This window comes from Sceloporus undulatus, chromosome 6, assembly GCF_019175285.1.
Source record: "Sceloporus undulatus isolate JIND9_A2432 ecotype Alabama chromosome 6, SceUnd_v1.1, whole genome shotgun sequence".
Taxonomy (NCBI): Eukaryota; Metazoa; Chordata; class Lepidosauria; order Squamata; family Phrynosomatidae; genus Sceloporus; species Sceloporus undulatus.
This window is the reverse complement of record NC_056527.1, coordinates 124,512,165-124,536,848: the sequence shown is the minus strand read 5'-3', so window position 1 is coordinate 124,536,848 and position 24,684 is coordinate 124,512,165. Positions and strand designations below refer to the sequence as shown.

The 24,684-nt window shown below is 42.9% G+C and overlaps 1 protein-coding gene across 1 annotated transcript in view; it reads left to right on the top strand.

Moving 5' to 3' along the window:
• Positions 1 to 12,718: 12,718 nt before the first annotated feature.
• The window catches only part of LOXL2 (lysyl oxidase like 2), a 49,174-nt gene continuing 37,208 nt past the window's right edge, over positions 12,719 to 24,684 (top strand). The window contains exons 1-3 of the mRNA XM_042476105.1: positions 12,719 to 12,833; positions 18,941 to 19,384; positions 20,221 to 20,396. Of these exons, the coding sequence (XP_042332039.1) occupies positions 19,021 to 19,384; positions 20,221 to 20,396 (540 nt within the window). The 5' untranslated portion in view covers positions 12,719 to 12,833; positions 18,941 to 19,020. The remainder of the gene's footprint in view (positions 12,834 to 18,940; positions 19,385 to 20,220; positions 20,397 to 24,684) is intronic.

Here is a 24,684-nt window from a genome sequence, read left to right as displayed (position 1 = left end):
CTTCCCATTCTGAAGATTTTGTGGTGAACCTCTGGTCTCTTGGTCCCTTTATTAGAATCTCTTCCAGATATTGGGATCGGGGGAAAGATTTTCTTATCTTCAGCTACAGCAGATGGAGCTCTATGAGGTAACTATTTCCAAAACCATTTTTTCAAGAGTTGGTCTTGCACACAATTCTTTGTCTTGTGCATTCCTGTCCCTCCTGATGTGTCCCCCTCCAAATTTGGTTTGGAAAAGCTTCCCCAGCTGACTCTGGGAAGCCTGCAATCTGCATTTTCAAATCCAAATTGAGGCTAGCAATTTGCTCTTCTGAAATGAAAAGCTGAAGTTTTCTCAGAATGTGAAATGCTGAATCCTGGAACCCTTTAAAACAAATGAAAGTCACTTGGCCTTTGAGACCCTGAATCCCTACCCAAAGCTTTTGAGACCCTGAATGCCAAGAGACATTTTAAAATCCCCATTTCATATTGAGGATGTTGGGTTTTAGAGTGACTTCAGTCATCGCGATGCAATCACATTAAGTAGGCAATGTCCTTTATTAAATTCACAGCTTCTGTTTCTTCACTCAAGGCAATTAGCAGTATTGTTCAAATAAAAGCAAATCCAAGGAAAACCTAAAAACAGGTTCAATATGTAATTTAGGAATTTAAAAAACAGTACATGAATTATCTACAGAAATATGAAGAATCTTCAGAAAACGTGTGAACCGCAGTTTTCTGGATTCTTCCTTTCTACCTGAATCCCTTCTACCCTTTTCAGCCTTTTCAATGTTTTGCTTGTCTCAGATGTTTAGTGTGTCCTCCTCTCCCTTTCATTCTTTCTTTAAATGCTTGTTGTTACCCAGGCTTGAAAATAGGAACAAAAACAAACCCATTTTGACATCTTGGTCCTTACACCAATTGATCAGTCTTTTAACTTGGGCAGACTAGGTAGTGGTTTTTATCTAATCCAGAGCAACCTGCCACATTTTCCCACCCTGAGCAGTGAAACACAACACTGTTGAAAGCCTTATATAGTGACAGTTTCCAGCAAGGTTCTCAGGGTTTGAGGTTCAGTTTGCCTCATCCCTAAAGGACTGTGTTTATATGTTGATGTGGTTAACAAGCTTTGCTTTCTTTCCCCAGGCTCCTTTTTCACTTGATCCATTAAGGAGCAAAGAAGTGACAACCAAGGCTGTGCCCTCTGGCCTTTGAAAATGACCTTGCCTGCCAGGTGAGTGACATGAGGGCCTCTCGCTTCACATGGCTGCTTGGATGTATCCATCAACCTTCCTTTTCCTTCTGTGCTAAAAAAAACAGGGCTTGGGCAATCTCTGCTAAGCAGTTTCTCAAATCAATCTCCATACAGGTTGAGGATGTTTTTAAAAGGAAAACATTTTAGTTTGGCTTTGCATTATGGAATGCCAACCACTAAATGGCATGCAGTGAGAAACAGGTGCTCTTCACTTCCGTGCTCTGTTTTTTTTGCAGGGCCTTGTCCTTTTAAGGTTGCCAAGGCAAAAACATGTGACTAAATGGGGCCCTGTGAGAAAGCACATAACAAAGAGATGGCAAACTTGATTCAGGGCGTGCTGTTCCCTGATGCAGCTTCATCATTCAAGGCCATTGTTGCAGTTTAACAATACCATGGAACTCAACAAATGACACGTATGCAGCGGTAATGTTTTAGACAACCTCAGTCTTCAAAACTAATGTGTTTTGGAGGAGGAAGGACATGCTCATCTTTTCAGGTCACTGTATCGTGTGTGCTACACATATGTATGTGTATATGTACACATACAGTCACAGAATTAAAGAGTTGGAAGAGACCCCAAGGGCTATCCAGTCCAATCCCCCAGCCAGCCATGCATGAACACAGAATCAAATCACCCCTGATAGATGGCCATCCAAACTCGTTTTAAAAACTTCCAAAAAAAGGAGACTCCACCACTCTTTTCTTTGTCAACTGTCAAACAACTCTTACCATTAAATCCATTGCTCATGATAAGGAAAAGAGCTGGAACTTCCTTTTCTGATGACATGACATCTACGACTCCCATCATCTCCGTTCAGTATGGCTAATGGTATCTAGATTTTTGTATCTGGGGAACCTGCCGCCTTTGGAGTTGAGTTGTTGATTCACATTGTCCAATACTGTGAACTGACTGGTATCCACTCAACAATGTTTCTGGCAGGCGTCTATCCCAACCCTGCCTTAGGATTAAGCTGAGATCTTCTGCCACTAAACTATAGCCCTATTCCATCCATACTCCACCTCCTTTGGACTACAGGTCCCTTTGTGGGCTTGAAAACAAGATAGGCTTGACAGGGCAGGGGATTACATGAAAGAAGGGAATGATAGACAGATAACAGAGCCAGTGTGGTGTAGTGATTTGAACATTGAACTGTGACTCGAGCTCAGAATTCAAAGGAAACCCATTGGGTGACCTTCAGCAAGTCGCATACACTCAGCCTTAGAGGAAGGCCATGGCAACCCCCCCTCTGAACAAATCTTGCCAAGAAAACTGCAGGAGTGGGTCACCATAAGTCAGAAACAACTTGAAGGCATGCAACAACAATGGATGGAGGAAGAGCCAAGGTAGGTGGTACTACAGCCACAACGTGAGTTCGATCCTGGAGGGCTCCAAGGTTGACTCAGCCTTCCATCCTTTTCGTAGGTCGGTAAAATGAGTACCCAGCTTGTTGGGGACAATTGGCTTACAGATTGTAAACCGCATGGAGAGTACTCAGTTCATTATGAAGCGGTATAGAAATGTAAATGCTGTTGCTAATGCTGTTGCTGAAAAAACAAGAAGAAGAAAAAGAAAGCTGAAGGAAATATGGGAAGGGAATAGCAACTATGTTGTGTCTCATACCTAACAGACACAATGACCGTATCCATTGAAAGGTTCTAATGAGAATTGCTAGCCGAAGGAAAGAGTCAATTACAGCTAGAGTTTGTAGTCGATGGGTGGAAAGGGGTTTCCATCTAGTGGCCAGATGTGCATATTTAGCAAAGGATTATTCCCTTTGGGGGAAATTTTCACATCAACTGACTCAATCCTCCCAGCAACAGCTTTGCAATGTTTATTGCTAAAGACTTGGCCAGTTGTACAGAGCTGTGTTTACATGAGCAAGGACTTCTGTTTAACAAATGAAATCCAAGTTCTTAGCACTGTTTCAGCACTGTTTGGCTTATAGAAAGAGAGGAACTCAGAGGAGGGAAGGATCAGGATTATTATATAGACACTTCATGATAGACTTCTTATCTATAAAATGAATGAAAGAAAATGAAAAGATTGCATTGCTACTGTGAACACTTGAGACCAAACTGGAAATTTCCCAAAAATGTGATCTGGATGAGAGACAAAACCAGTGCTGGGCATATTCACACATTTCTACTTGCAGTTTCAAAGCCACTTATTTTAATATTGGGCACAACGTTCCATCTGATTTTCCTTGGAAGCAACAGTGCCTAAGAGAACAGTATATGCTTCAAGCAGTTGTAAAATACAAAAGCCAAGGATGACGTAACAAAACCTTTAATGGTCTGAGGTGGAGCTTCAAAGCATAGCTTTTCTACATCTTCCGTAAGAAAAGACATCATCATCATCATTGTCAAGATCACAATATTTGGCTGCACTTGGCCTCAGATCTCAGGTTGGCACAGAATCTGGAAAAATATCCATCTATGCAAAGTGCGCACAGCGCCTGGGATAACAATGTGCAGTCAGGACAGCATATGTCATTCCTTTTCTCCAGATTGTTGTCTTGATGTCACATTGTACTGATAGTTCAGGGTCCAATTAGTTGATGCTGTTGTCTTGACCTTTGTATTTTTAACTAGAAACTCAGTTGCTTTTCCCGACCCAAGTCACAGGCCAGCTTGACAAGGGGCAGAGTACTCCAGCAGGTTATTCTTCAAAGGCGTCCCTTGTTTCTGCATTTGCTTCTGATGCTGTGCAAGCAGTATGAGTACAGAACTGTGAGTTTTAAGACCTAATCCAGCACACACATTGCCTACTTAGCTACCTGCCTTAAAGCAGCTTCCCACAAATGGGCTGGACTGCAACTCCTATCGCTCTCAGACAGCAGGGGCATGATAGCATAGGTTTTAATTGACAGAAGGTCACTACATCAAGGAGTATGCCAGCCCTTGAGATACCATAATGTATCTATCAGGAGGTGATGTGGTGTAGTGATTTGAGCGTTGGACCATGACTTTGGAGACCAGGGTTCGATTCCCAGCTCAGCCACATGTGACACCATCTTGACTTGACACAAAGAAGAAGCAAAGATTTGTTCCTGACTATCACAAATGACAAGTCTAGACTGGATGGGTTCAAGTGACAGGAAAGGGCAGTTCAACATTGGAGCCCATTAGTGAGGCTGTTGGTGGGTTTTCCTTGCTTACAAATTGTCACGCAGAAACCGGGTAGTCCTTTGTTGAAGATACGGTCATGGGAAATGCAGCTCAGAGGAGATGGTATACAAGATGTCCTCCATCTCAACATTTGTATCTTCTTGATATGCTAGGTTTCTTATTCTCAGGGCATAGTGCTTTATTCAATGGAGTCATTTCATCTGCAATCTGGAACCTCAGAGCTGAGTTACACATGAGAACAGAAATGTCCAGGAGAGATAGATTAAGGATGTGACATGGAAGCATAGATTAGCTGCAAAACCTGGGTAGGCTTCATTTTTCTTCTGGGCTCATGCTAGCTAGATGGTTTTGGGAACTGTAGTTTTTTTTAAAACAGGAACCTGCGTAACTTTTCTCCAAGGCGATCCAAAGCAGCCAGGCAAGGTACAGTTGTAACCAAAAAATGATGCAGGAGAAAGGGTTTAAATTCTCCTTACAATCTCCGCTACAGTAATCCCTCCCAAATCTAAATTAGAGATAGTCACTGCTATGATTCACCAATTTGAAAAAAAGAAAGGAAAGCCAATTGTGGAATTTGGTAGCCTTGTCCAATTTGGCCACTGTCTATGTCAAACAAAGTAGCTCCTGTAGTTTTCCTGATGATGGTATTGGACTTTTCTTGGAGAGACAGTTACTGAAGAGAGAGAGAGGTACTATGTGGATTGTTAAATGTTCTGAAGTCTCTTGCAATCAACTGGATTTCATTCTGTCCACAGTATCGCTGGAAGTCATTTTCTTCAAGAGAACAGCCTGCTCAAGATCCGTTCATGTGATTTTCAGCCGAGATGAAAGACCAAGATGACTTAGGTGAGGCGTGAACCTATGGCTCCAGCAAGTCTAGATGATACAGATAAAGGACAGAAGTGGCTAAATAATCCCTCCCCAATCTTTGGAAAGAGCCAACAATTTAGATAAGCAAGGATATATGACCGGTGAACAAGAACCAGAGCATTAACATATGGATTAACATCGTGGTACTGAAGGCCACAGGTTCTAGTGTGAGAAATGGAGCTATTATTTACAAAGCTTCCCTCATATCCACCCACTTGGTTTAAAAACATACTTATTTAAACAAAAATGAAAGAGAAAGAAAAGGCAATTATGCTTGGTAAGATAGAAGGCAGTTGGAAAAGAGGAACTGCATTCAAGATAGATAGACTCACTCAAGGAAGCCATGGTCCCGAGTCTGTGAGACTTGAGCAGGACTGTTGATGACAGGATGACTTGGAGGTCTTTCATTCATGGAGTCACCATAAATTGAAGTTACCCTAAAGTCACCAGATCCTGTCTGATCTAGAAAGCTAAACAGATCAGATCTGGTTAGCACTTGGGTGGGAGACTGCCAATGAATACCGGGTGCTGTAGGCTATGTTTCAGAGAAAGGAACTGGCCAAAATGCCAGCATGGTGTACTGGTTGGAGTAATTCAAAGATATAGTTGTGTTAGTCTGTAGAATCAGTATATAGAGAGATCTTGTAGCACTTTGAGACTAACTGAAAGACCAGGGTTTGATTCCCAGCTTGGCAATGAAACTTGCTGGGTAACCTTGGGCAAATCCCATGCTCTCAGCAATGGCAAACCACCTCTGAACAAATTTTACCAAGAAAACCTCATTATAACAGCTTCAGCACTATGGGGAGCTCCTGTTAAACTCATACCAAAACCTGGAGTCCAACTCACATGGGAAACAGGATTCAGTCCTGGAAGCCACCCTGAGAAAGACATCTTTGACTGAGATCCCAGAGAGCACCTGCCTGCCAGTGAGATCTTGGATCAGATGCACCACCTGCCCACCACAGAAATCGATCTTGTGATCAATTTATTTTTATCCTGCCTTATCTTGCAAAGGAATCAACATCGCCAACAATAGCCTCACCTGCAGTTGGACTATTTGTCCTTCTAAGACAATGTTGTCTACTCTGCTTGGCAGTGGCTTTCTAAGGTCTCTCTCACCTGCTCCTTCCAATTGGACTGAATTTGGGACCTTCTGCATGCAAAGCCAGCCCCTCCCTTTACAAACAGCCTTTATAAAACCGTGTCAGGGACTCCCAAAGCTACAAATTTAAGGTGCCCATTCTGCTTTCAGCGTAGCCTTCCCTCAGACAGTTGACTTTGTGCATTGACTTGTTCCATTTTGGCTTGCCATCTTTCAGAAATGAGAATGAAATTCAGCAGACTGCATTTCCTAAGTGGTCATTCAGTACAGCCTTCCCCTAAGCAGGTGCCTCTTAGCTGTGATGGACTACAACCCTCATCACTCCCAGCTAGCATGGGATTTGACCTACTGACTTGGGGATGCTGGAAGTCATAGTCCAGATTATTTTGGGGTTGTGATGGCAGAAGCTGGAGAGACTTGAGCAATGCTCTGATCATTTTTTTTTTCCAGTTGGAAGTGGCAAAGGTTTAGCGTCTGATGTGCGTGTTTACCTTGAGCATGGCTGACAAGTTACGGCGAGTTCAAGCACTTCCCCTCCAGCGCTTCAGTTAATTTCTGTGTGAATCGCGCATTTAGCCAGTGGAAAGCCAATCATTCCATTGGCAAAGGCCAGTGGGTACCTTATCCTCACCTGACCTTCCAATGTACCCGGGCATACTGCAAGCGTTCCTGCTATGGGCTGGCAGTCTCCTTTCCATGCCTGGACTAGCGGCAGCATTTGCATTCCATTCCCTGCCTAGTCTAACAAGAGTTTGGTTCATGACTCTGCAGCCGAGACCAACAACTTATCCAAAGGTCTCTGGCACAGCACCTGGCAGCTTAGCCAGACAGAGGAGCTGTGAAAGGATGCACCACAAGGTGGTGCTCTCAATGTGTGGGATTTGCATATATTCATCATTCTGGAGGGGATTTGCAACAAAAGGTTGCATCCTAACCAGAATTAATGCCGTCTGACACCACGTTAACTGAAATGACTTGAAGGCACACAACAACAACAAATCGTTCAGACTAGTTGAAAAAAGACAAGATCAGAGCTTGGGAAAAATGTTCTTTTAGACTATGACACTAAGAAACTCGCTCCTCCAGCCTCCATAGCCAGTGGTCCTGCAGGTTGGGGACCTCTGGGAGTTGTACTTCACAAGAGTACCTCTTCCAAAAGGTAGAATTACATCTACACTGCAGAATTAATGTGGTTTAACATTGCTTTTACTACCATGGCTCAATGCTATGGAAATCTGAGATTACTAGGTTTGTAAGGTATTTAACCTTCTGATTCAGAGAGTTCTGATACCACAGTGAATAACAAATCTTAGGATTCTACAGGGTGGAGTCATGGCAGTTAAGATGATGTCACACTGCATCTGTTTTGCAGTGTGGCAACAGCTCTAGAATGCTACTGTTTTTAGGATTCATGTCAGCCATAAGTGCCACCTTCCCGAAAACAAAATACAGTAGGACTTTAGTATCTGCTGGAGTTTGGTTCCAAGACACTCCATGGGTACCAAAATCCATGGATGCTCAATTTCCAGCTTGAATCCGTCGATAAAAAATCCATGAATACAGAGGGCTGACTGTATTTTATTCCTCTTTTCTCAGCAAGGTTTCAGATAGTTCATTTACCTACCCACATGTAAAAGCCATGCAAACATTCTGCCCCTCAGAGCTAGGTACCATGGATTTCACCTTTAGCCATCCAATTTGGCAGGGACAGCCCTAATTAATCTTCTGTCATCTCATTTTTTCACCTGCTTTTAACATGTCCCAGTTTCTCTCTCCTCCACTCCCTTTCTCCCTTTGTCCTTAGCTTCATTCAGTTGCTGCAATCTGAAGTCAAAGTGCAAAACTCAGCAAAGAGGAGAACTGAGGAGGGAGGATCAAAATCTTGTCCTTCCCAGTAGGCTCAGGCAAAAGCAAACTGCTGCAGCCTCTCCTAACTTGTGTGTTCTTCCTAACCTTGTTCACCATCTTGACCACACTCTGATGTTTCTTAGTCGCACATGTCCTGGTTTTCATCTGTGAAATGGAGAGTATGGGTAGAGTGAGACAATGGCTTCAGGTGGCAGATGATAGGATCAGCAGCAACCCACTAGCTATGGAAGACTTAACTTTCTCTCCCAGACCTATTGGAAGACAGACTGTTCTGTTTCAAGCTGTTCTGTCTCAAGTGTGTAATTGTGCTCCTGCCTGGCACTGTAGAAGATGCTGTCCCAATGCCAACGCTGAAATAAAATTCAACGGAGTGCCATTTTTCGCCTCTGTATCTGGAGCTGGGATGGGGAGGCATCTTTGCTTTAGGCAGCATAGGCAGCAAAGTGTCTTGGATCAGACTTGATCCCTCGTGTTGTAAAAAGCGGAGGGTAAACAGTGTGATCTTGGAAATTAAGCACGGTCAGCCCTGGTTAGTACTTGCATGGGACTGCCAATGAATACCTGGTGCTCTTGGCTATATTTCAAAGGAAGGAACTGGGAGAAAACCACCTTAAGTATTCCTTGTCTAAGAGAACCCTATGAAATTCATGGACTTGAAGGCACATATGGACACGGGCAATGGTGAATGGTATAAAACCCAAGAGGAATGGTCTGAAGGACTGTATATATTTAGCCTGAAAAAGAGATGATTAAAGAGAGGCATGATGGCTTCCTCCAAATATCTGAAGGGCTGCCATGCAGAAGGAGGAGCAAATTTCCCATCTTTTGCTCTTGGAGGCAGGACTAGAAAGGAATGAGTAGAAATTGCAGGGTAGCACATTCTGGCTAGTCATTAGAAGAAAATTCCTTTGGTAACAGCTGTCTGATGGTTGAACAAGAGGCAATGGACCCTCCTGGGCTGAATTTAGAGTAGAGGCTGGAGGGACGTCTCTTGGAGATGCTATAGTTGCAGATCCCAAAAATGTGCTCTGGGTTGGACTTTACTAAAATGAGAAGTTTCCTTGGTCACATAGTTTCAGGGCAGCTTAGAAATGTGTCAGTGGATAAATAAAAACAGCTTGGAAAAGTTCTTTTTCCAGAATCTGCCTCTAAAACCATCATCTCTCCCCGACTGGGGGAATCCGGGACCTGTATTCAAATAAAAATAGCTACTTGTATTCTTAGTTCTTTAATTTAATATTTGGGGAATGAACAAAATTATATAACAGATCTACACTGGTGACGGTCGGGATAATATTATACTCACCAACTGTTCTGGTTTGGCAAGGACAGTCCCAAGGAATCCTCTCACTTTTTCAACTCCTTTTAAAATGACCCAGTTTCTCTCTCCTTCTCACATCTTTGTCTTCAGCTTAGGTTAATTGCTGCAAACTGAGTTCAAATGGTAAAAGTAGTTTGCATTCAGTGATTTCAACAGGAGTGAGAAGAAGAGGCAAGATCTTGCGCTTTCCAAAAGGCTCAGGCAAAGCAAATGGCTGGAGCCTCTGATTTATAACTTTTGCCATCTTAACCACACACTGATGTTTGGCCACATGTGCCCAGGTTTTCATCTGTGTAATGTTGCAGAAATATCCATAATTTCAAAACAGAAGAGAGAATTCTAAATCTGACCGGCTTTTCCTTGCATCACACAATTTTAGGTGCTTAGGGTGTATTTCTTATCGTTCTCCTGTTTTCATCAATCCAACTGGCACTGAGACCGGTGAGGATTTCAGGCCTTCGCATCAACGTTGATTTCAGGAGGAAAGCTGCATTTTCCCACCCGGGTGGGGAAAAAGATATGTCAGGAGATCTCCGTTTACCTTTCCATTGGAGGACCTGCCACCCTCCTCAGCTGAGAAGCTTTTTCCACCTCTTGTTTGTTCGGCTGCTAGTGTCAACTGGTTGCTTTCGCATCCTCTCTGTGGAATGAACTGGCACTGTCTGGTCTGTCTGGACCGCATGACAGTTGACCATTCAGTTGGATCCACATGGGGAGGACTGTTAGCACAGGAGAGATGCCCATGCATGCCACCAGACTCAGGCATAACCTTTCCAGCCAAAGCAGGTTGGGAAGGAAAAAAGAAACGAAGGGAAACTTCTGTTTAGGCCAAAGATCCCGGAGAGTATTCTAGTGCAAGAAGGTTCATTCCCAGAGCATGAATCCCACTGGAAACTGCATTCAGGGACTGGGAAAGTTACTTTTTGGACTGCAAAGCCCATAATGAATAGAGACCTCTGTTTAACAAATACAATCTTAGCACTCTTTCAACACTGTTTGGCTTACTGAGAGGTAGGAATTCAGGTGAGGAAAGGATGAGAACTGTGGACTCTTAAGATCGTTTAATTGTTTAATAGTTATTATATAGTCATTTTATTATAGGCTTTTTCTCTATTAAGTAAATGAAAGAAAAAGAATGTATTAGACACCTAACCAAAACTTATAAGCAACATAGGCCTAGCAAGCTCTAAGCATTCAACATTTACAATCTCAGCATATAAATTTTGCTGACAATGCTTCCCCCACCCCCAGAAATTATCTCGTACATTTCAATTTGATAAGAAATGCCTGATTTGGAACATGTTTATTCTACATTCCCACAATGTAACAAGAGGTGCCGCTTTTACACTTTATGGCTGGTGTTCAATTAGTGCATGTGTAGGCATAGGTTAACAACTTATACCTGTATGTGTCTATTTGTGGTTTCTGAAGAAGATTCTGGGTACTGCAGCTCAAAAAGGAACTTTCCTAGCCCCTGAATATATTGCATTCATTTTAGTTTAAGAATGGACCAAAGAACAGGGAAAAACCATTTGTGGTCAAATGTGCCAACCTACATACTAGGATCTAAACTTTTCTCTGGATGTCCCTGCCATCTGAACTTGGGTAGATGCTGCCAAGGAAATGAGACTGTTCTGTAGTTGGTGTTTTTCTGGTTGAGGCAGAATCCAAGGGCCACGCTGCCTGATGGTTGTACCCTGCAAGGTGTACTGCACATGAGGCACCCTAGACTTGGTTGTTGTTGTTGTGTGCGCCTTCAAGTTCAACCTGATCATTGCTCAGGTTGGCACTGTGCTGGCACTCCAATTGTGGAACGCTCTCACCAGGTAATTTTGTCGGGTGCCAATAGCTTTGACATCACTGCAACTCCAGGCAAAGACCTTTTTGACGTAATTTCTGTCCTTTTCATCTGATTGTTGCTGTTTGGTCTTGTTTGCTTTTAGTACTTTGTTAGTTTCTTTTGGATGCTGTTTTGAATAGTGTTGCTCTAATCAGATCTTGAAAACTTTTGAAGGGGGTGATAATTCCCAGAATCCAAGGGACAGGCTGGCTGGGAAGTACCCATTGTAGCACCTCTGATTAGGGGTGCATTTGCACTGCAGAAATAATGCAGTTTGATACCACTTTAAGTGCTAGGGCTCCATATTTTGGAGTCCTGAGATGTATAATCTGTTGCAGACCAGAGCTCTATGACAGAAAAGCCTGAATAACTCCTGTTGTTGTTGTTGTTGTTGTTGTAGTACACCTTCAAGTCATTTCCAACACACATTGCAACATTATGGCAACCCTAAGGCATATCTGTCATAGGAGTTCATGACACAGAGGAGATTGGGAGTTTATCCTGTGAATATCCCAGAAAAAAAAAATCACCTAATTACACAAAACCATTTCACACAACATCGCAGAAAACCTGCCATTAAAGTGGTTACAAAGAAGCATTAATGTGTATCTTTTTACTTTTGAGATTTCAGCGACAATGCATTTCCAGTGCCGCTTTATTCGCGCCCTTTCGTGTGATAATCTTTCGTGCAATTACTTGCCATTTTAGCTTTATTTGCAGGATGTTTTAAATGCGCTTTAATCTCCCTTTAATGCCGAAATTAGCCCCAGTGTGAGAAATGCCATAGGGTTTTCTTGGCAAATTTCTTCAGAGGGGGTTTGCCGTTGCTATCCTCTGAGGCTGAGAGAGTGTAACTTGCCCAGGGTCACCCAGTGGCTTTCCATGACCAAACCAGGATTCAAACCCTGGTCCCTTAGTGTCCTAGTCCATGCTCAAACCATTACACAATGCTAGCCCCCAATAGCTCACAAACTTATAAATCCCAGACTCTCCTAGCATGGAGTTAAGCAGTGTTGAACTGCATTATTTCTACAGTGCAGATGCAACATATATTTTTTGTTTAGCTGCATCCTTATGGCCCTGTACAACAGGCAAGTTCAAGTATTTGGCATCCATTGCAGAACACACACACACACACTGCTTGTTTTCCACCCAAGCTTCCTAGACAGCAAAGCATCCCCTTTCCCATTGCTTCCTAGCAGGAGTACTCCAGGAATGCCACAAGGCAAGTCTCAGATTACTGGGGTTTTTTGGGGGGGAGAAACCTCTGCATGATATCACACACTTCTTTGGAGCTGCTGTTGGCTGAGCATGGAAGGGGTGGGCCCTGGGAGGGGTTTGGGAGGATAACTCTGAAATGTACCAGGACAAGAAGCAGCCCACAATTGCTCCAAGCCTCAGTTTAGGAGAAGCACTTTATCCAAGAGGATCAGCTCCCCTCAATGTGTCCTGCCTATAACTACTAGGTAAGCTCTTTTCAATGTGTGACTGTATTTATTGCAAACAGCAAAGCTGTTCAGTGTGTGTTTCTGTACCCACCTGGATGTCTTTCCTCCTTGGGTTTTTGTGGACAGCCTGAAAGGCAAAGAACAGAGAAGATGCTTTTGCTTCCTATAAGTGGGGTATACAACAGATTCCAGGTTCAATCCTTTGTATTTCCAGGTAGAGCTGGAGGAAATGTATTTACTATTTATTTCCAGAATGTATATCTCGCCTTTCTCTCAAGGCGGGTCGCAACATATCAAAAAATAGAAGGAAAGGACTCCAGATAGACTTCTCCTCCATCTACCCTAAACTGATGCCCTCTCAATGGGCTGGATTGCAACTCCTATCATCCTCATGAGGATGAGAGTTGTAGTCCAGCCCATCTGGAGGCTGGTGAAGACAATACTGAGATAGATGGAGTTATGTTATCCCTATCAGTGTATAATTGTTAGTCACTTTTAGGTTAGTGCAGTTTCAGTTCATTATATGATGGGTAGTTGCTCTCTGTATCTTCTCCATTTATATATTTATTTTTGTTCATTTCCCCCCATTATATTTCGAACCTACATGGTTTCCCCATAGTTTGTTAAGCATAGTTATGTTATTCGTGACACACAGCGGCTTACGGCATGTTTTTCAGAGATGAGTCATTCACAACGAATGGTATAACAAATGAAGATGCTCTCTGATCTTCCTGGCATGGCTGGCTGGTATTGACAGCCACTGAGATGGAGCATCTGGGGGGAATCTGTTTGTGTCTAAATCTTCTGTGAACATCTTGAATTTTTCCATAGTGAGTATCTGAAGCTGAAGATTGTGGAGGGACTCTTCCCTAAACCATGCTAGGTTAGAATACTCTATCCAGACCAGTAGTTGGATAGTGTTCGGTGTTCAGTTGGGTAGATATCAGTGTTAAATAATCCATCTGAACCAAGCATATGTTTCCTGGATGCTAGACCTGGATCCTGGAGAAAGTTTATGCTACAGTTCAGTGTTTTCCTGCAATTCTTTTCCATGTCTTTAGAGAAGAAAAGGAAAGCTAAAGTGGTGAAGTGCTACCTTTTGGCACCCAAATTCAAATGCACAATCTTGAACTTCATCACCAGTTATTGCACCCTAATTTACCTTGCATAGAACAGAAAGCCGGTGACTTCATTTTTTTGCCATTCAGGATGCTTTGAGAAATATTTGTGATTTGGGTGAAAAGAGAAAAGCCAGTCTCCAGCAATGAAACATTCAGGGACATCCCAAATATTCTTCTTCTTGTGTTAATGAGAGAGAGAGAGTGCAATAAATATTGGGATATCGAGCGAACTTGCAAAAATGAGTCTGTTGCCAGACTTAAACTCTCTGTGCCAATGAGGCAGAAAGAGACGGTTGCTAATTGTTGGCAAGTTGGGGCAATAAAGTGTTTGGTAACATTGTTGATCGTTTGGTTCACCTTAGGAAGCCCCACAGTTGGGAATCTGTCTGACCTGTTTTATTCCAGCCGTTCTTCCTTCTGGTTGAGATAGCTCTGATGTTTCAGGATGTCTGGTACTTAAAGCCTGTGGGGCTAGTGGAAATAGTAGTGATCAACCTCGCAGGGTTGTTGTGATTTGGAGATGGGAAACACACGTTGCACATTAAAGGAGAACAGCCACATAAATGCCAAGGCTGAAAGTGTACATATACTTAACTGTGAGCAAGCCTCACTGAAAACACTGAAGGCTGCATCTACACTGCGGAATCAGTGCAGTTTGACACAGCTTTAACTGCCATAGCCCCATCTTACAGAATCCTGGGACATGCAGTTTGGTGAGATATTTAACTTTCTCTCTCAGAGACCCCTAGCAGTGCCACAAACTACAAATCCCATAGGGTGCCATGACAGTTAAAGCAGTGTCAAACGGCATTAATTCTACAGTGTGGCCGCACTGAGTAGGCATGCACAGATTGCACTGCATTTGTCACTGGGTTGTGTCATGGTATCATGTGCCAAATTAGTTTTGAACAGAGCATTAAAAGTTAGTTTTTCAAGACAAGTCCCAGAATCCCCAGCCAAGTGTTGGCCATACTGGCCAGGAGATTCTGGGAATCGCAGCCCAAAGACTAATTATTCCCCAAGTGCTGGGTTTGCGGGTACATTTTTTTTCCCCTTTGAAATTTTGGTCTTCATGGGTGGTGCATGCTGTTTTGTGTTGAACTGCGGTTTGGAACACCAGCAGAACCAGTCTGGATCAGAACCAAAGACCATCTAACCCATCATTCTGTTCCCAGAAGATGCATTAATGGGAAGGAAGCCCATCAACATGAAAGGAATAGTATCCTCCTGTTGCAATTATAAATGGAACTGACCAGAGCAAAGTGAGGGGTTGGCTTCAAGTGGGAAGGGCAGGTAGTTTCTCATTTTGCTTGGGTTCTTTGAAATATGAGAGATCGTCCTAATTTGAAGCTTGTTCTTTTTTTAAAAAAAGAAAAATAATGGTTGTGGCAGCTCATGCCTGCCTAGCAACAGTAGCCTCTAAGCTCTGAAGACCCTGGAAGAGCGTTCCCTGGAACCCTAGGATTCTACAAGAGGTCTGCGAGAGATTGCAATTGGGGGCAAAATTAATAATGTTTATGCAGGGGGTAACCGCAAGGCTTTTAGTTCTGTTTATTGTCCCGACACAAAATCTCTTGGCTAGTATATTTCCAGGGTATGCATGTTTTTAGGAGGGGGAACTCACCCTCGATTTGACTGCTGCTGTTCCTGCTGATGCTCCAAACTGAACAGGAGCACTCCCAATGCTGGACCCAATCCATTCAGAGGTCTGGCACCAGAAGAGCTTCTGTTCAACTTGGCATGACAGTGGGAGAAGCAGCGGTAAAGCCAAGAGTAGATCCACCAACCTGTCAGTAGTGCATTCATTGCCTCTACAGTAGTAGATTATCATTTTTATCCTGTTCTTCCTCCAAGGAACTCAAAACATCATACTTGTTCTATTGTAGTATGAAATTGTGAATGCCAGGCATTGAGTGCAACTTCTTTTCACCCATGTGTGTATTGTGTGCCTTCAAGTCATTTCCGACTTAAGGCAACCCTAAAGTGGGTTTTTCTTGGCAGGATTTGTTCAGAGGGGGTTTGCCATTGCCTTCCCCTGAGGCTTAGAAACTGCGAGCCTTCTCCAGTGCACCACATCTTCATATACAGTACCTGTTTGTCAAGGGAAAGCCATTTGATTCATTGATGCTTAGAATGCTTGCAACATCATCATGCCACACATGGTGCGCCCTTGTGGTTGTCAGCCACATGGCGCTGTCATAAACCCTTCCCTGCAGATGTCAGGGCAGCTTAATATGATGGTAGGAAACCACAGAAACGACTGTGCCAATGATGCCCACTGCCAAATGGATATTCTCAGCCAGAAGGGTGCAGCATTGTGCCAACTCTCATTGTGTGTGTGCACACATGTGTGCATGCAAATGCTATTCCATTTTTCAAAGCACCAGCATTTAATTCATATTGTTTGAATATTAATTTTGGGTTGCATACGTCTGAACAGCAGACAAGCTTCTAGAGAAAACATTATAAGACATGCATGTTCTTTATTTTGTGGCATGTCTGTCTCACTGTGCATGTGTTGTCTAGGCTCATGATGGCTTGAATCAATGGCACAGAAACAGCCACTGTAGTGTTAAAATGGGAGATGGCTGTTTCCAGAGAAGAGCACTATTGTGACATGGGAGGCATTGCTTTCTTCACAACTGGCTGGGAGTGGGATATTGGCATCAAAACCAGAGATCTGTACAGCATTTAATATAGTGCTTTATTATCCAGCAATACCTAAAACTGGAACCAGGAGAAAAATACTCATTCAGGATAGGTGGGCATATATTACTGGGATGATCCCTGGAAAGGCGGGATAGAAATAAAACTTTTATTTATTATTTATTTATGTTAAGAATAGGTAGACAAAGATGGATGTAAAATTCCACCTTAGGGACAGGGAACTGGACTTCAACAGGGCTTGGTTCCTTCCAAGCTAGGATTTTGTGGTGCAACGAAACATGAAGAGCTGTCGACTTTTCAGTGAGTGTCGCCTTGTAAAGCTATTAAGCCTGATTAATCATCGCCAGAAACAGAGGGGAGAGGAGCCGTTGTAATGGCTTTCCAATGCGTGTATATATTAAGTTTTTTACTTTTGACAATGGAAGACAGCAACCCATAGCATGGAAGATACATATGTGAACAAATTATACATTATCTTCTTAAATAGCATTAAAGAGGCTGCAAAGATCACAACCCTGGACCAGCTAATTTGATCTACAATTCTCATAAACTCTTGCAAACTCTTTCCGGCAGAGGCTTGTGGCAGGTGAAGTCCAAACCTTTTAGAATGAGGCCTTGGAAACCTTTATTTGTTGGACTATAGCTCCCAGGATCTTCTAACCAGGATGGTCACATTACTGTCAGGGAAATTCTGGGAACTGCGATCCAAAAACAACTTTGCATGCTCTGGCCACAGGCCTTAAATGTGATTAGGCAGAGTCCTTTGGGTAAATTTAAATGCAATTGATCTGGAGGGGGGCAAGAAAAAAATATTCTTTCTCTCCGTTTTCTTTTTCCCTTTGTCCCATTTTTACACTTAAATATACAACCCGCTCTGTCCGAGACGTCTATGCGCTGCTCTTTGCCTGTATTTCAGTGGCTACTGGGGAATAGTATTCACGGTTGGAGAAGTCACGTTGAGCTTTTCTGACCACATCTTGGCTTTCCTTCATGTGGAAACTATTCCACACACATGGCCTTCCTGACCACTTCACGTGAAGTAATGCGGATAACAAAAGGAATAACGGCAGGATGAGGTTACAATGGAGGGAAGCTCAAGGCCAAGAAGCCCAGCTCACGGGTTTCCTCTTGTTTTAAGTCCCTTCTCCATGGAATCTGAAAGCCTCAAAACACTTTAAGGCAATGTGGTTGAGCAACCAAACTCTGAATTAAATTGACTGGTTGGCTGAACTTTGTGGGCTCCAGAGAACCACAGGCAAGGGATGCCAAAGTCTTCTCCATAAAACAGGAGAGGGGTGTAATCTCTTGGGGTCTTTCAGATGTGCTTAATGACGGTTATTTAAAACCAGACATTCATTAATGGAAATTTGCATTCTGATGTAATGTGGCTGGATGGGGAAATGTCTTTATTGTGAACTGAGGCTGCAAAATAGATCAAGCTAAGGTTGCATCTGCACTGCGGATATAATCCAATTTGACACCACTTTACCCACTATGGCTCAATGCTATAGAATTCTAGGGATGGTAGTTTTTTGTGGCACCAGAGTTCCTTAACAGAGAAAGCTAAATGTCTCACAAAATTGCAGTTCCCAGATTTCTATAGTATTGTGCCATGGCAGTTAAAGCGGTGTCAACCTGGATTATTTCTGCAGTGCAGATGCAGCCTTAGTCACATTTTGGCATTCTCTTTTCTTTTGTTAACAGTGTGACTTTGTGGGAAAACAAGGAGGAACAAAAAAGAGGAAGGACCAGTAATAGTCCCACTTGGTTAAAGAGATTATACAGTGGTGCCTTGGGTTACGAAATTAATTCGTTCCGCCATTCCTTTCGTAACCCGAAAATTTCGTAACCCGAAACACTTTTCCGTTAGCACTGGAAAGCCTATAGCTGCACTTTGCAGCATTTGAATTTCGCGCCGAAATGAATTTCGTAACCCGAAAAATATTTCGTAACCCGAAACAGTTTTTGCCAATCCAACTTTTTCGTATCCCGGAAATTTTGTAACCCGATCATTTCGTATCCCGAGGCACCACTGTATATCCTTTTCTCGTGAATCCTTCCTGCAGAAGGCTAGGGACAGATGAGAGAATCAAACTAAGGATGGATGGATACATCAATTTCCATTCAGCATCAGTTTTGCAATGCTTAAAAGAGTTATTTTTGGACTATGGCTATCATAGATTCCCACTGACCCCGGTGGCTGGGGGTTATGGGAATTATAGCCCCCAAAGCAGGGCTCTGAGGAATATGGACAGGTGAACCAGCCTTCAGCAAAGAGAAAAACCAATGGTGATATCTTCTTACACATACCCTTATGCTTCATTTCTTTTCTTCCAGCCAAACTGCCTCTTGACACTCAACTCTGATCTCAGCCACTTAAAGGACTTGGCTTCCGAGGAGACCTATCATCTCCCAAAATGGCAAGGTTCCTGGATTTCAGCCATAACCACTGTTTGGTCGCATTATTCCTCGCTGTGTACCTGAGCCATCTAACCCTTGCCATGTATGGACACTGGCCGTACAATCCTTACTACCAACATGACCAACCTCAGTATCAGCATCAGCACTACCAAGGAACCCCTGCTCCCAAAATCCACCTGCGACTGGCAGGCCAGAAGAGGAAGCACAATGAAGGGCGAGTGGAGATCTTTTACAACTCGGAGTGGGGTACAGTATGCGATGACGATTTCACCATCCATGCTGCACATGTGGTCTGCAGGGAGCTGGGCTACATGGAGGCTGTTTCTTGGATCCCTAGTTCCAAATATGGCAAGGGAGAAGGTAAGCAGGAGGAAGGTCTTTTCCTCCTTCCATTTGCTTTCATTTCATTTGCTTTCCTTTGTAATTTGTTTTTCCTTTGGAGAAAAGAACACACAGTTTTGAGATGCATACAACTGGGCTTTATTTGCTGAAAATACCCAATGTGATTTTGGCTAGCTAAGGCCTTATGCAGACAGCCAAAATAAAGCTGCTTTGAGTCACTTTGGAGGTATGGTGTTTACATGATGCATGCATCCTAAGAGTCCAGAAGCTGCATCAAAGCTGCACTCCAGTCCTTAGGACTAGACCGTGGCTTTGGTGCAGCTTCTGGACTCTTAGGACGCATGTATCATTGAAACACCATACCTCCAAAGTGATTCGAAGCAGCTTTATTTTGGCTGTCTGTATCACGCCTGTTTCATATAACCTTTGTCAGAAGTTATGAAAAGTGGAAAAGGATAATGATGAAGATACAGTACGTAGAGAGATCTTGTAGCACCTTTGAGACTATCTGAAAGAAAGATGTTGGCAGCATGAGCTTTCATAAACTCTAGTCTATTCCTCAGATGCATTTAGTGGAGAGGAAACCAAGGGCAGACATATATATGCCTTTGGTATGTGAGAATGTCAATTCAAATTCAAAATCATTTGTGCATGGAAATGAAGTAGCAAGTCCAGTTTTGACGATGGTTGTTAGTGATTAAACATATTGATTCTACAGACTAACGCAGCTATATCTTTGACTTCCATCCCAAATAAATAAATAAAAATAAAATTTCACCACTACATTGTTGATTCAGGCATGGCAATTTTAAGGTCTGGAGGCCTTCTAAGCTTCTTATTTGTTTCTTCTGCAGGCAAAATTTGGATGGACAATGTCTACTGTACTGGCAGAGAAACAACGTTAGCTCAGTGTAGATCAAATGGTTGGGGCGTATCAGATTGCAAGCACACTGAGGATGTGGGTGTAGTTTGCAGTGAAAAGAGAATCCCAGGCTTCAAGTTTGATGACTCCTTGCTCAACCAAATAGCGGTAAGGACAATTTAGAATTAAACGGGTCCAGCTCATTTAGCAAACCTTTTAACCTTTGTAAGTCACCTTGGCTCTGAATTGGGAAAAATGGGAGGTGGAATGATGATGATGATGATGATGATGATGATGATGATGATGATGATGTTGATGATGATGATCATCATCATCATCATCATCATCATCATATAGTGTAAATAACTAATAATAATATTTGTATAGCATAAGCCCTGTATCCATGGAGGATACATTCTCAGACTTATCATGGAAACATGAAACTAAGGATGATAGCCATGCTTCACTTATTGAAATGAAAAACCTTTGGTGGACATTGACAATAGAATCAGGCTGAATGACTTAGAGATTCCAAGAAAGAACACCTCTCTAGGAATCTCTAGGTCCTCCAGTGCAAATCTGTGGTCAACTTTCACCAGAAGCATACCGTAGAATTGTACTGGAGGACCTTAAGAATGCCTGGAGAACATGTTTTTTCAGCTATGGGTAAGTGAAACCATCCTATTGATATGTGGGTCATACAATATTCCATGAGTGAACTGCCATAAGGGCAAAAATTGGTCCTTACCACAGTTACCTACCCCTGATTCAGAAGAATGTTGATGAACATAAACTGAAACATGCATTGTGAAGACCTAGGCTACCTTTACCATCTTAAATTTTGTAAGTCTGATTTGATGGATGACTATTAGGAGGCTGTTGTGGGGGAGAAATATGCTAGAGACAATGAGGAGGTCAAACCTTGCAGAAGACCTGGTGTGGGTACTATCAACACTACGGCTTGATCCTGAAGCCGGAAAGAGGTCTGGGTAAGGAGTGACACTTTGATTGTGGAAAGGGACAACTTATCAGCATTCTGGAAAGATGGGAAGCAGCTGTTTTTCTGAATGTCCCCAGGACTAGCCAGTCAGCAATCTTCACAGCCAGCTTTTCCTGCAAAGATGTTGAATCTGGTTGCTCCTGGGTTTGACTCAGTGCTGAGATATTTGTACCTCTCTTCTACAAAGCTGGGGAAAGTATGAGTGTGTATGTCTACTGTGGACTCACTGTGCAAGATGTGTGTTATTGCCTCCACCCTGAACTTGTCCATCTTTTGGAATGCATTCTTAGGGAATCACCAAATATGGTTAGGACATATCTTATCTTCTCTGTTTTAATGAGCAAGAGGCATCTTTTGACTTCAACAGGATTCCCTTGGGAAAGAGGCAGTATAAGGGTCACAGGATACCCAAGACCAGCTTCCTCAAGGCTACATTTTGAATTCTCAGAGTGGAGGCTGGAGGAAAAAAGATAGAATAGTCTAGACAGAGGTCACATCTCCTTGGGATGCTTCAAACATTAATCATGCAAGCCAGCTTCCTTGCCTCTGTTTTTCCATTTGCTAAGGACTGATGTGCATGAGGTTAATTTAAGGCCATTTCTGATTAATCAGTTTAGACTGACCCAAATCTTCCTAGGAGGCTGCAAAATCTGACAGCTTTGGCAATGGGAGGAGATGGGAAGTAAGTGAAATTCTCTGTGTTCCATTTCTGTGGTGGCTAGGAGTGCTTTTGCACATTTACAGCCTCTGTGCCAACTGTGCCCATTCCTGAGACATTGGATTTGGCCATGGTGGTACATGTCTTAGTTATATCCCATTTGGACTACTGTAATGTGCCCTATTTGATGCTGCTTTTGAAGAATGTTTGGAAATTTCAGCTGGCCCAAAGAGCTGCAGCCAGACTATTAAAGGGGGCAGGTTATAGAGACCATACTATGCCCCTGTTAAAACTGCTCCACTAGCTGCCAGTTTGTGTCTGGGCACAATTTAAAGTGCTGGTTATGACCAATAAAGCCCTATGTGACTCAAATTCAAGCTGTCTGGAAGACCAGGGATGCTTCTACACTGTAGAAATAATGCAGTTTAACACCTGTTTAATTGTCCTGGCTCTAACCTACAGAATCCCAGGATTTGTAGTTTGATGAGGCACCAGCATTCTTTGGCAAAAAGAAGAGCTAAAGAGCTTGTAGAACTACAGATCCCACGATTACATAGGATCGGAGCTGGTCAGCATAGCAGCTGTTAGTCAACCCACCTTGGCAGAAGCCGCATAAATGAAAGATGGTAGCATAACAGTCCTAGATGCCCCCTTACATCCATCCATTCCAGTATTGTATACTCTGTGATCTCTTTCTCAGTACACAGTTACTTCTCTTTGAGACTTTTTTAATTGCCATAGCTGTATCTTACAAAATCCTGGGATTTGTAGTGTGGTGAAGCACTGGAGCATTCTGGCAAAGAATTATAAACACTTCACAAAACTACAAATCCCAGGAATTCCACAGCCATTACAGTTTACAAGGCATCAAAGAGTTATAACTGTGTAAAAGACCTGACTCTTCAGGTCGTGGGCTGCATTTATGCCCAGCCTTTTGCTTGAGGAACTGGGGATGACAGGTTTGAGATTGAGAACTTAAAGCATGTACAGCATGTACTCTAGCATCAAGTATAGATCTGAGTACATTTTCCTTTGTTTCCTGCAGAGAAGGGACTCTGGAAATCAGTCTCTGCAGATGTGGTCCCCTCTAAACGTCTTGTGTTAACCATTCCCATCTGGAGGGAGATGGGTCAGGGTGACTACACAAGACTACATACACAAGCAGACATGGAGGGTACATGTGTTGCTGCCTTATAAATATGGGAAGCTATCTTTTTGTAACTCTTAAGCATTCTAGCTGATGCAGAACTAGGAAGAGAAGTTAGTTTTAGAAGTGTGGTGGACCCTGGACCTTAAAGATGACTGAAGTAATCCAGGTCTAGCCTATCTGGCAGACCAGGGATGCATTTATGTCCATGGATTCTAGGACTGCACACCAATACTTTATTGGGACCAACTCTGCCTTTGTAAAATGCTCTATACTTGTAAAATGTTCTCAGCCTGTGAGCAATTTGGAAGCCAAACAGTCCAGAGTTCCTGAACATTCTTCTATGATATAGATGTCAGCTGTTCAAACGCAGAGTTCTCTGCTCGGAAATGCTACTTTGGGGGACTGTGATTCCCTATGGCCATGTTCTTTGTGGGATTTGGGGGTCATATCAGAGCCAGCGCAGTGTAGTGGTTTGAGCTTTGGACTATGACTCTGGAGACCAGGGTTTGAATCCCAGGTTTGGCCATGTAGACCCACTGAGTGACTTTGGTCACATTACACTCTCTCAACCTCAGAGGACGACAATGGCAGTCTTCCTCTGAAGAAACATGCCAAGAATTCCCCATGATAGGGTAACCTTAGAGTTACCATGAATTGAAAACAACTTGAATGCTTGCAGCAACAACAAATTCACAAAAAGCAGCAAAGTCTAAATGGACCTGAACATCTTTTGTGTCTCTGAGCAGGAAAAGGACATTTTTTCCAGTTGAGCTGGCCTTTGTATGGCCAGCCAGACAGCCAGCTCCCATTTCGTATCCTAGTCTGGAAAAAGGATCATGTCTTCCATGCCTAGGGAGTGATGCCTACCGTCTTGAGACAGTCATTTTCTCTGGCACGTGGAGCGCTTCGATCTGAAATCTTTCAGTGGCTTTCAATTCACGTGGAATAAAAAGCTTCAGTATCTTCCCTTAACACTGCGGGGGATACTTCAGCAATGGAAAAACTGATAGATGAGAAGCAAAGGCTGGGCCCACAGCTGTTTATGCTATCACCACTAAAAGAAAAACAGGATTCAGCACTTTAACTATGTTGCTGTTGTTGCTGCATTAAATCTTTTTAGTACAGTGCCCCTTATACTATAACCACAACTTTAGGTAGTGGAAGAGATAACTGAAACACATAATGCCTAGTGTCCAACTGTCCTGATTTGGCAGAATCAGTCCTGGTTAATCTTCTTTCATCCCACTTTTCAGTTGCTTTTTAAATGCCCCAGTTTATCTCTCTTCCCTGCACTTTCCCCTGCAACTTCAATTGCTGCAAACGGAGTTTAAGGTACAAAAATAATCTGCATTACGTTAACATGGATGGGGGTGAGGAGAAGGGATGGTGACATCTTGCTCTTCCCAGTACGCTCAGGCAAAAGCAAATGGCTTCAGCCTCTCCTAGTTGGTGTGATTTTCCTCCTTATCAGCTTTGGCCATCTTGACCACACTTTGATGTTGCTTGTCCACCCATGTCCAGGTTTTATCTGTGAAATTTTGTAGCATTTAGAATCATAGAATTGTATGATATAGATGGACAGTTTGGGGCCTTCCAGAGGGATAGGACTAGAACTCTCTTTAGTTCTGGCCAGCATGGCCAGTGAATA